Source organism: Myotis brandtii, unplaced genomic scaffold (genome assembly GCF_000412655.1).
Source record: "Myotis brandtii unplaced genomic scaffold, ASM41265v1 scaffold215, whole genome shotgun sequence".
NCBI classification, from domain to species: Eukaryota; Metazoa; Chordata; class Mammalia; order Chiroptera; family Vespertilionidae; genus Myotis; species Myotis brandtii.
Window position 1 is genome coordinate 644,730 of NW_005358043.1, and position 12,423 is coordinate 657,152.

A 12,423-nucleotide genomic window follows, 5' to 3' on the forward strand; every position below is an offset into this window, starting at 1 on the left:
TAGGCTATCAGTAGTTAAGTTTTTGTGGAGTCAAGAGTTATACTTGAATTTTCAACTTCATGGGGTCAGTGCCCCTAACCCTAGTAATGTTCAAGGGGTCAACTGTATATAAGAGGTGCAAGGTGCATCATTAAGAACAGGGGATACAAAGCTGGCTCAGCCAGTCACTTCCATCAGATTGTTCACATTCCTCTGAAAAGCTGACTGTTCAGTTAATAGACTTAATATAAGAATCAGATAAATTTAAGCAATGTAGAAAAGAACAGAGTATAATATAAAGCCATATGGTTCTGACAGGATAAGAATAACTCAGCTCATTAAATTAGAAAGAGTTTCTACTCGATTTAAGCCAACAATTGGGTAATTCTTCACTGCAATGACTTCTAGACACACACAGAGAGAAAAGAGATTATTTACTGTCTTTAAAATAAACAAAAAAAAATGATGAAATAATCTAGTTTCCTAAATTCTAATCCTCAGCTTACCTCCTCAAGATTTCTCTCTATATCTGCACACCAGCTAATATAATATACTTTACAACTTTTATTTATTGCTTTAAAATATTTTAAAGAAAACTCTATATTGCTACTTTCAATAAAAAACTGAAAGCCTATAAATAGAAAATAACTATGCAAATAAATACAATGAAACAAAATTAATAAATTTCATCTAGATAGCATTGCATTGGGAAGCTCTGAGTCTGACTTGATCTGTTCCTGATTGCAAAGGAAGATTAGCAACTGCTTGGCAGGTGTTAAAGACCTACTCAGGGGTGGGCAAACTTTTTGACTCGAGGGCCACAATGGGTTCTTAAACTGGACCGGAGGGCCGGAACAAAAGCATGGATGGAGTGTTTGTGTGAACTAATATAAATTCAAAGTAAACATCGTTACATAAAAGGGTACGGTCTTTTTTTTTTTTAGTTTTATTCATTTCAAACGGGCCGGATCCGGCCCGCGGGCCATAGTTTGCCCACGGCTGTAACTAGCTCCACACTAATTTTTCTCCTGGAAATAATCAGAAGGATGGAAAGAGAACCTGAACAGAAGCAGTTTTCTCATTACACGATTCACTGCTATTGAATACTGTATTTGCATCCCACCAAACAGCATCTTGCAAATCATAGTGTTCCAGTTACTTGAGGACATATAGTGAGGTAAGGGAATAGGGATGTATTACATGTGTAGAGAAGTGATGGAAGCAGCTTCTAAGTCTACAACTGATATTTTATTCATTCACTCATCAAGTGATATGTATTAAGTACCTCCTATGTGTCAGTCATTGTGCTCTGGGGATCCAATGGTAAGACCCACACTTCCAAAAGAAAATAAATTAGGTAAACATGAAGAACATAATTAAATAAGCAAACCCAATAAATGCTAAGTGCTAGACTCATAGGGACAGAGGTCATTTTCATGTCTCAACAGGCCACCCCTTCATTCAGAATTTCTAGAAGTCTTATTGTCTATTTTAAGCGGTCAATTTCTCTCTTTTGTGAATGAGCACCAGTTGAAAAATAGCTTTCATGTGAGGAATGGAAATCGGTAGGCACTTGAAGGATAGAAGGACAAAAGAGCTAAGTGTGCTGTGAAGTGGAAAGAATAAAGTGGGCATCAGAAAGAACATTAGAGATTGCTCTAATCTTTTCCTTTTCTAGGAAATAGGGGCCTATGATTTCTTTAACTTTTTTATTGAATTTATTGGAGTGACATTGGTCAATACAATTATATAGATTTCAGGGGTATGATTTCTTAAATCCAATCCCACATTCTTTGTACTATTTGATATATTGAGAGTTAAGGATATTTACAGTTTTTCCAAAAAGATAATCTGAAGCATTCCCAGTAAATAAGTACAGCCCTCTTCAAAAGGAAATAAAATGGAGAGTATGTAGTAGATAGTACACAATCGCATTTAAAGAAAGTTGGAAGGGGATACATTTAAAGACAAATATAACACATATTATGGCAACTAAGATAAATTGTGGGATGATCCACATTAAAATACTTTTATTGAGAAAAACTTATGGTCATATTGTGGCTTATTGTGGTAGTCGAATCAGCTTTACAGCCGATCAGAATAAAGGGTTTCCTCTATAGAACTACAATTTTATCCTCCAGGAGAAACATTTTCTGTCCTAAGATTTTTGGCACCACGACATTGAGAAAACATGGAAAGAGGGGCAAGGAGAGGCCCTGGAATCATTTCCAGCCAGCCCTAGTTTTTGTGGATAGTAATTTATTTTATTGCTTCTTTATTCCTCGTATTTGTCATATACAATTTAAAACGTAGGTGGCTTTGAAATGAAGTATAAGGTAATTTACAGTACTGTATTCTCCAATTTACTAGAACATATTGGTCAAGGAGGAAATCCAGAAACACTATTCTTTTCTTCAATTTGACCCACAGAATATCAGCAGGCTTACCCCGGGTCAGGGAACTTGAGAACGGAGGACAGTAGTTTTAGTCAAATAAGCATATGACTGAATTGTATTACATAAGGTTCTTTGGTAGCTCTGCACCTGCATTATTATTTTAACTGTATTTACTCCTGTTCTTAGCTAGTCCATACCGTTTTGCATTCATTCTAAACTTATCTTTATTCAGAATTAACCTTTCCAATACCAATGGCACATTTGATTAAAGCATGCTATTCAAATTCAGCTATATTAAATATTTTCCTAGGGAATCCTAAATGTATTGCCTCAAAAATAAAAAATATAGATCATCTTATTATTAAATCCTTGAAATTAAACCATTTAATTGGCTGACACAGCTTGCAATTACATGCTAAGCCAAACACTCTGATCCTCCCATGATGATGAAAACTAAAAAAACATACTAACCTGTGAAGCTTGAGAGTGACAGTTCCATAAACAGTAGCAAAACCGAGAAGACGGACCCATCTTAGGAGAATGCAACGAAATGTGCTCGGCTCAAAGTATAAAATAACAACCTGCGGGATGAGAAGAGAAAGAAAGAAACCTTAGGATCAACTGATGACCCACAGACTAAAATCAATATTTCATAATCTGATGTTTAATACACATAAATGGTAACATAAGTACACACCCATTTAATTAAAACTTTAAAATATTATTTTGATCATTCATTGGACAAGTCAGAGAGCTATGGAATCTTCCTATTGCTTTCAAATCAATTCTAAATTGTTTAATTCTAACTTTTAGCAGTTTCTATTAATTGTTTCTAAGTCTTTGGTATGTCGAAACTTAATTCTTTTTACTCTCCAAGATGGGACAACCAGGCTAGTTTCTGTTGTCTTCCATCTGAAACCTTTCATATTTCTGCCTCCACACTTCTGGCAACACCCATCCCCGGTGTGAAATAGCCCTGTGAGGATTAGCCTGTAGGGCACACCCCCAATCAGTCCACCGCTCCATAATTATTACTTCACTTAGTACTTGGTTCAACCACTTTGCTAACTTCTTGCTTCTTATTCCAGAGTTCTCATTCAACAAACATTAATGAAGCATTTACTATGAGCCAGGAACTATACTAGATGCCGTGGATACAAAGGCAGTTCGAAAGGGAGGAGAGACATATAAACAAGAAACTGCATTAAAGTAGCATAGGTGCTGTGCTAAACACCTCTGCAAGTTCAGTGGGACACAAAGGAACAAGTGGCCAATTCCGGGGCATGGCCAAAGGCATATTCAAGGTGGGGCAAAAGTAAGTTTATAGTTGTTTGTATGATGGCCAATTCCGGGGCATGGCCAAAAGGCATATTCAAGGCAGGGCAAAAGTAAGTTTATAGTTGTAAGTATGGGAAATAATACAATTAATAAATTATTCAATAACAAATAATATACAAGAATTAACTCTGCTTCATGTAATCACAACTGCAAACCTACTTTTGCCCCACCCTGGATAAGCAAGGCACTGCATGTTTTACCTTTCAGATGCTGCCCCCTGGTTTTGAGCCAGCCAGCACAGAATAGGAATTGGTTTGGCCTGTGGAAGGAGTCTTATGCAGTGCCAAAGGATTAATGCTGTTGAAAATGTAGGCTTATACTTTTCTGCTTGACGCAGCTGGCTTGAACTGATTCTGTTGAAAGCAAGGACATCATAACAGAAAAATATACCAATTCCTAAAACCCAGAGTGTGCCCCCTGATTTTGAGCCAGCCCGCATAGAATAGGAATTGGTTTGGCCTGTGGAAGGAGTCTTATGCAGTGCCAAAGGATTAATGCTGTTGAAAATGTAGGCTTATACTTTTCTGCTTGACGCAGCTGGCTTGAACTGATTCTGTTGAAAGCAAGGACATCATAACAGAAAAATATACCAATTCCTAAAACCCAGAGTGTTATTTTGGCTTTGCATTCCAAAGATCTGAATATTGGAAAACATAAAGCATAACTTAGGACATGGGTTGAGTGCTGACAATTTCTTGCTGATGTCTTGCAAATGAAGTCCAGTCTCCAGCAGTACCAAGAATGATATTCCCTAAAATTCCATGCTGGTATTTCTTAAATGTTTCTACTATATGAAGATATGAAACTAAGTATTGTAAATATTAGGGTTAAATTCTCAAGGAGTAGAAAAAATACTGAGCAAAAGTGTCAGAAATAAATGAAAGAAAGGTAAACATAAGTGTGAACAGAAGATAATGTTCCTTTGTGTATATATGGTATTTATTTTTATTTTTCTAATTCACTAGTTATCTGCTGAACACACAGGTAAATATTTAATATTAGAATTTAATCTACCAGAAAATTGATATAAAAACCTTTCTTTTATTAACTATTTTCAGAAAACAAGTTTAAGTTCTGTAACTTTGTATTGCTTTATTTTAGCTCATGTATTTTTGACAGAGTTCCTTTCACAATAGACGAATATTAATTATTAGTTCTGCAAAGTAAGTTGTATTGTTTACTAAGGAATTTGAGCTAAGGAAAGAAGAGAAAGCTTAGGGGGAAAACAAATAGGGAAAACTTAAAAGAATTTTAAGGGATTGAGGGAGCATATGCATTCCTTCTTATGGCAGAGAGACATGACAGATTAGGAACTAGAGAGATAGGGACCTAGTGTTGAGAACTAGAAATGGCTTTAGAGATTATTCTAGCACAGTGGATTCTGGGGATTGCAAAATCCTGTAACTTATTGTGAAGTTTTCTACTGCACACCTAACAGTGAATAAGAGAAGGTGAACAACTATAACATAGAAATTGGCATAACTTTTTATTTTGAAAGAAAGAATTGCTCTTGAATTGTATGGGGACTACTGATATAGCTTCAAACTTTTATTTCACACATGAAGAATTTGAGAAATTTTTACTGTAAATGAAAGACTGAGTTGATCAGATATGAAATAAAAAAATTTTAGCATCCATAGATAAGATGCAAGTTTAAAAACTAATAAAAAATAAAATCCAATGAACTTAATAAAATGTATTATTAGAAACAGTTCAGCAAATAGTAAAAACTCTAATTTTGCAATGTGATGGTTAACACAGGTTCTGAATCCAGTCACCTGAGTTCCAATCCTGGCTTTCTTCTTTATAAGCTGCGTGACTTTGACAAATTATGTAACATTGTCTTGCTACGCCTCAGTTTTCCCACTTACAAAATGAACACAACAATGCTTCTATATGAGACTGTTTTGAAGTTTAAATGCAATAAACACTGTCTGCTATAGTGAATGTTCAATAAGTATTGGCTAATATTATCAGGAGAGTTGATTTATGTAAGCTGTGTTTTAAACGTTCCATTTTCCTTGGACTATAATTCCATATCATCTCAATAAATTATTATCTGATCATTCTAGCCAATCCTTTGGAATTCCTATAATCACTTTTTGAGTATATACTTTTTCTATATTACCTTATATTACAGTTATCTATATGAGTGTCTCCTTGAATCAAATGTAAAATCAGAGAAGGCACACTTCTCCATATATTCGGTGTGCTTTACACACAGAAAATTTATAGAATTAAATTTTTGCTCAATGATTTATTTTAGTTAATTTAATAAAGAAAATGTTATCTTCAAAATAAACTACTTGAAATGTCCAATTAGGGTTCACTAATCATTGTGATTCTAATTCATACATTCACTATTAATTTACCCTGTGTGAGGCAGTAAGGGATTTAGAAGTTATGAAAACACATCAGATGTGGATTTGGCCCTCATTATAATTTAGAAGAGTAGATATTACATGTAAATGGTAAAAATAATGGCATGATCATACCAATATTTATACAGTATTACTGCCAGACACTAAAGCATTTTTGGGCACAATTTATTCACTTAATCCTCACACTACCTTATAAGGTAGGGAGTTTTATTTTACAGAAAAGGAATGAGGCACAGAGAATTGAAGTGATGTGCTCAGGGTCACACAGGTAGGAAGTGTTGGAGCTAGGATTTGAATCCAGGCATTTTGGTTCTAGAGTTCATGCTCATTAAGGGCTACACCTTTGCCTCTCTCTAAATTGTTCTACTCGGTGGGGGAGATGACAAAGGCTATCATATTGTAAATCTAGTCATATTGAGAATTCAGAGAAAAGGAAAATTACCCTCAATGGAAAGATGTAAAATTATCCTGGAGGGTGGATATTTGGGCAAGAACATGGAGAAAAAACAGGCTTAAGGAGATAAGAAAGAGAAAAGGGGAAGGGAGTCCAAGACAAAGGCCTGATTGTGGGAAAGCTTTAGAATGTGGAGGGTATGGTTCCAGCAGGAAGACATAAAAGGGAGGACTGAAAATCAAGCTTTGAAACAGAGACGGGGGTCAGTGCATTGTCAGCTTTGAATAGCATGCTGAGGAATTCAGATTTTATTTTATAAGCTGACATGCCATTAAACTTCTCTGAGTTGATATCAGAAGTGTGTTCCAGGTTGTTAGCTGGCAGCAGCATATAGGAGGAATGGTTGGCTACAAAAGGGGAAAATACTGAAGGTGAAAAGATGAGTTTGGGAAAATAAAACCACCCCAAAATCAAACTGTAGGGAAAACGTAAAGAAGAACTTAACTCATGTGGTGAGAATGGGAATTCAGTTATTCATGGGAACAGAGGAAAGAAGATGCTGAATCAAGAAAATTGTGAAACTGATTATTTGTTGAGGCAAAAAAGAATAAAGTGTCAAAGACAATGTGAAGATTTTAGGCCTGGGTGACTGGGAAGATGATTGTGTTTGGAAAGATATATATATATATATATATCTTTTTGTGGCTAAGTCTGGGGAAAATTCTGATATCTCTGCTTAGAAACCTCCCCACCCCTAGCTCACCCTTCATGTCTCAGCTCAGGATCGGCATCCATGACTCTTCCCATCAATTTCTACACTAAGAAAGGTTTTAATCTTATTTGCATGTTATTTACTTGTATGAAATTCTGAGCTTTCCTTCATCACATTCATCAACTCTATTTTGAATAATTACTTCTGTAATTCATTTGTTGAATGTGTCTTACTAGCTAGTTTGTAAGTTGTATGAGAACAAGTATTGTAACTATCTTATTCATGATTGCTTGTCCATCCCCTAGTATTGTACCTGGCAATAGTAGATAACCAATAAATGTATGTCGAATAAATGAGGTAAAAAAAAAATGAGTATGAGAAGGAGAGAGGAAGTGAGAAAGGATAGAGTGAGTCCATTTTTGGATATATTGAGTGAAAGTTGTCTATACAACATCTAATCCAAATCTAGCTTTGTAGTAGTTAATACACTCTGTAGTGAGAAAAATAAATGACTAAGAAGTTTCGTGTCTTTCAAATCCCAATATCTAATTTTTTCTTATTAAATATAATTTACATAAATGTATAGTATAACTAATTCTTATAAAATACATACTCCTTCCCAAATTCCAAGTTAATAACACATTTTATCATAAGACCTTGGTAGGAGAAGAAATAGAGAAAAAACTAATCTACTGACCTGAAGAATTTATAAATGATGATGATAATACTAATAGCTGCCATTTTTATGTACCACTAATAATAGCTACTCATGCCTCCTCCCATCACTGATCACTATGCCAGATACATTACGTATACAGGGTGGGGCAAACGTCAGTTTACAGTTGTATGTATGGAAAATAATACAATAATTAATAAATAATAATACAAGAATAAACTCCTTGTTTCATGTACTCACAACTGTAAATTAACTTTTGCTCCACCCTGTATTTAGGGTCCAAATACCTTTTTTTTTAATTGATTTCAGAGACAGGAAGGGAGAGAGAGATAGAAACATCCATGATGAGAGAGAATCATTGATTGGCTGCCTCCTGCACACTCCACACTGGGAATGGAGCCCACAACCCGGGTATGTGCCCTGACCTGGAATTGAACTGTGACCTCCTAGTTCACAGGTCAATGCTCAACCCACTGAGCCATGCCAGCCTGGCACAAATACTTTTTAATACCCTCATTTTAAATATTAACAGACTAATGAGGTTAATTCAATTTCCCTTGGTTATCAAATACTAAGTTTTTAAATCAGAACCTATGAAACCTTTCTTTACTGAAAGAATTGCCTAAGGTATATTTTCAAAGTAAATATTTCAAGGGAAAACTTTCCTCCTTCTCTTTCCAATACTAGAGGCTAATGATAGATACAAAGATGTTTTATTTAATGTGTGAAAAGCAGGATATAAGTGTGCCAATTCGGTCATTAAGTAACCTACAGACCTAATGCATATAGTCAATAGATGAATTAGCACAGGGTGTAGGTGTAGGAGGGGAGTAAGAGGAAAAGAGACTCATTCAGGGTCAGCAGGAGGAAGTGTGTTGCACCAAACACCACCACTCTTCTTTTATCTTTAACATTCCTTTTGGGAAATCATTATAATTTGCCTCGAGGTTTGTTCCCCATTTCTGCTTGAGAGTAAGGCTCGAAGTGTGAAGGTCTAAGGTGGATGTATCTCTATGCATGTTTTAAGGATTTGGTTCTGCAACTCTGGAAGGTTTTTTAGCTTCTTACAAAAAAACAGATGATCCTAGTGGTGGAATGCTCTGGGCATTGTGTTTTTAAAAAGCATTGCTGTTTTTGAGGCAGCCTTCCAAGCCTTTGCCTCATTGCAAACAAATCTGCACAGACTATCCATCCATTTCAGCATATGTGATTTTTTAGCTAATTTTGAAGTCAGCTTGATTGCCTATATTCTTTGTATACTGAACATAGCTAATCGGGAAGAAAAGAGAATCCACAAAAGTAAATAATATAAGGCTTTTCAAATATGCACAAAATGGAACATTATTAAATAGAATAACTTTCTTTTGCAAATAATAGACACAACATCAGTGATAGAAAATTAACCTCTACTATGGCTGCTCATAGTATACAAGGTCCAGTGATTTTAGAAGAGGAATGCTTAGAAGGTGGAATGGTCAGAAACCAGCACAATTCAATGCTGTTCCCAACTCTCCAAGAGTAAAAGGTCTGAGGCTCTTGTGTTTGACCTGATATTTTAAGGATCTCAGCAACAGTTTTCTAATAGTTTTTGACACAGCAGTTCCACTTTCCTAATTGACTCGCCAAGTGTTATTTGCTTCAGTTCACTGAAGTTGGTTGTGAATTCAACCACTTTTATAGGTGAAGGAGGTGTTACATGCTTTGGGGTTAAAGTTGGTAGGTGTGTGTGAACAGTTTTATTTATAAAAAAAAGATTCCTGGGTAATGGGAGCACAGTGACAAATCCCAGTGATGAGACTTTTGTCAATGAAACTGTCCGTTGATAAGGATGTGAAGGCCTTCTGGGCCTTTAAGGACTCTCTTTACCACATTCTCTTTCCAATACTAGAGGCTAATAATAGATACAAAGATATTTTATTTAATGTGTGAAAAGCAGGACATAAGTGTACCATTTCGGTCATTAAGTAACTTACAGACCTAATGCATATATAGTCTATAGATGAATTAGCACAGGGTGTAGGTGTAGGAGGGGACATCTGCAATGCCCTTCTGCTTTGTACAAGGAAAGTCCCACTAGTCAAATATTTTCCAGGCTACTCACCCCTCTCAAGTTGATTGTGCTCCCACAATCCCTCCCTTCCACTCTCTCTGTAGAAATCAGTGGAAAAAATATCCTCGGGTGAGGATTAAAAAAATAAAATAAAAAATACTTAATACAACTTTACATTTATGAGATTACCACAGACATGAAAGGGCTATGGTGATGACTATGTCTTTACACAACCATGGTCTTACCTGTCACTTTGCACTTGGGTCCTATTACTATAAAGCAACAAAATAAGGGATAAATTAATAGACTAAAATTATAAAATATTGAACTTTTTATAATGTGTTTTCAGTAACATTTTTTGGTTATTGTAACAGCAGATGAGATAAGCCTGACATGGCCCCTTTAAAATTCCTACTGTAATAGCCTGAAAATATAAAAATAAATTAATAGGGTCACAACTCTAAAAATAAAGTCAAAGATGACATGATCCCAAAGTCTCAGTGGTGAGCTACTACTCACTGCTTGTTAGATGGTATCAGATGAACAAGCACCTTCTAAATGAAACACAACATGCCTCATTCTCTGAACCAGAATAAGACCTGAAAGTCCAAAGATAACAGAGAGAGATTTTCATTCATACTCCTCATCAGGGTTTAACTCTGAGACCTACAGGCTTTTACTAAAATAAAATGAACAAATTAAAAAAAACAAGAAACGTTGGTCATTCTCTAACTGTACAGGAACCATTTCTACATCTGCCTGTCCCAAGGCCTTCTAGTCCATTACTGCTCCTCCCCCACCAGCTCCTCTCTTCTCTTTCCACACAGATTAACACTCCGAGGGGCAGCATTCAGAAGCACAGCCAGGTGGGAAGAATACTGAGAGGATGCTGCTAGGAAGTACAGAGATCCTCCCTTCTCTGATTTCCCATCTCTCCACAAGAAAAGGTACTTTTGTGGAAATACCCATCCTAGCAAACATCTATATATATAAAAGGCTAAGTGACTGAACAACTGAACGACCAAACGACCGGTCGACCAATTGCTATGATGCGCACTGAACACTGGGGGCAGACACTCAAAGCAGGAGGGCCGCTCAGTGAGCTTACCACATGGTGGCAGCGGCAGGCACAGTGGGGTTGGGATGAGCGGAATAGCACCTGCTGCTTCATGCACTACTACATCCCTTGGGGGATGTTGGACTGCTGGTTTCAGCCTGATCCCCGGATTGTGAGAGGGCGCAGGCCAGGCTGCGAGACCCCACTGGTGCATGAATCCATGCACTGGGCCTCTAGTAATAAGCATAGAAACAAATGACTATTTTTGTGGTAAACTTTTACAACCTCAGTTTAAGTGTTCAAAAGAAATAGTTTTGGTCGATAATAAATTATGGTGCATGACTTATGATAGGAGATTATACCATCCTTGACAATCATGTTCTTGAAAATCTTAATGAATATGGGAAAGCTCTCAGAATTTATGTTAAGTGAAAAAAACAGGCAGAAAATTTTAAAAGTTTAAAGTGTAATAGTGGTTATGCTTAAATTTTATTTGTATATATAAATATATATGTACACACATACACATCAATAAAAGTATACCTATTCCACATTTATTATTCTTAACCTATCCTAGAAAACAGGGCATGAAGGGGCTATGCATAAAAACCAATGGGAAAAACTGTACTGTTTTATTTGTTTCTATTAATAAGTCCATCCAAAAATATGCTATCTATAATTATATAAGAGCAAAAAACAAACAATGAAATAAAAAACTCTGAGGCTATTATTCTGCTTCCTACTTTCTCTCCTGATGCTTTTACAAACAAACTCCATGTTCTTCTAAGAGAAAAATACACACTAGTGAGCAGAGTGGTGAGATTATGACCAAAGTATACAGTTAACATTTTCTTTTGTTAGTATGAAAAAAAAATGGGCACCTTACTGAAAATATGTATAGGCAATGTTGATTTTGAATAAATAGAAATATATACATTACATTTAATCCATTTATGCTTAAGGTCATTACTGAGAGGTACTTATTTATTGCATTTTTTTTCTTTATGTCTATGTTTCTCTCTCTCTCTCTCTCTCTCTCTCTCTCTCTCTCTTTATTCTTCTTATAACAGTCCCTTTAGCATTTCTTGTAATGCTGGTTTGGTGGTAATGAAAAAAAATTCCTTTAACCTTTTTTTTTTTCTGGGAAGCTCTTCATTTCACCTTCCATTTTGAATGATTGCCTTGCTAGATAGAGTAGTCTTGATTTCAGATCCTTGCTTTTCACTACTCTGAATACTTCATGCCATTCCCTCCTGGCCTGTAGTGTTTCTGTTGAGAAATCAACTGATAGTTTTATGGGAGCTCTCTTGATGCTTTTAAGATTTTCTCTTTGTCTTCAACATTTGCCATTTTAATTATGATGTGTCTTGGTGTGGGTCTCTTTGTGTTTCTCTTGACTGGGACCCTCTGTGCTTCATGAACTTGTGTGACATTTTCCTT

The 12,423-nt window shown here is 35.9% G+C and overlaps 1 protein-coding gene across 1 annotated transcript in view; it reads right to left on the minus strand.

Annotated features, from left to right (window-relative positions):
• GPR158 (G protein-coupled receptor 158) overlaps positions 1-12,423 on the minus strand; it is a 393,556-nt gene that overhangs the window by 44,047 nt on the left and 337,086 nt on the right. The window contains exon 6 of the mRNA XM_005865859.2: positions 2,847-2,956. Coding sequence (XP_005865921.2) covers positions 2,847-2,956 — 110 coding nt within the window. The remainder of the gene's footprint in view (positions 1-2,846; positions 2,957-12,423) is intronic.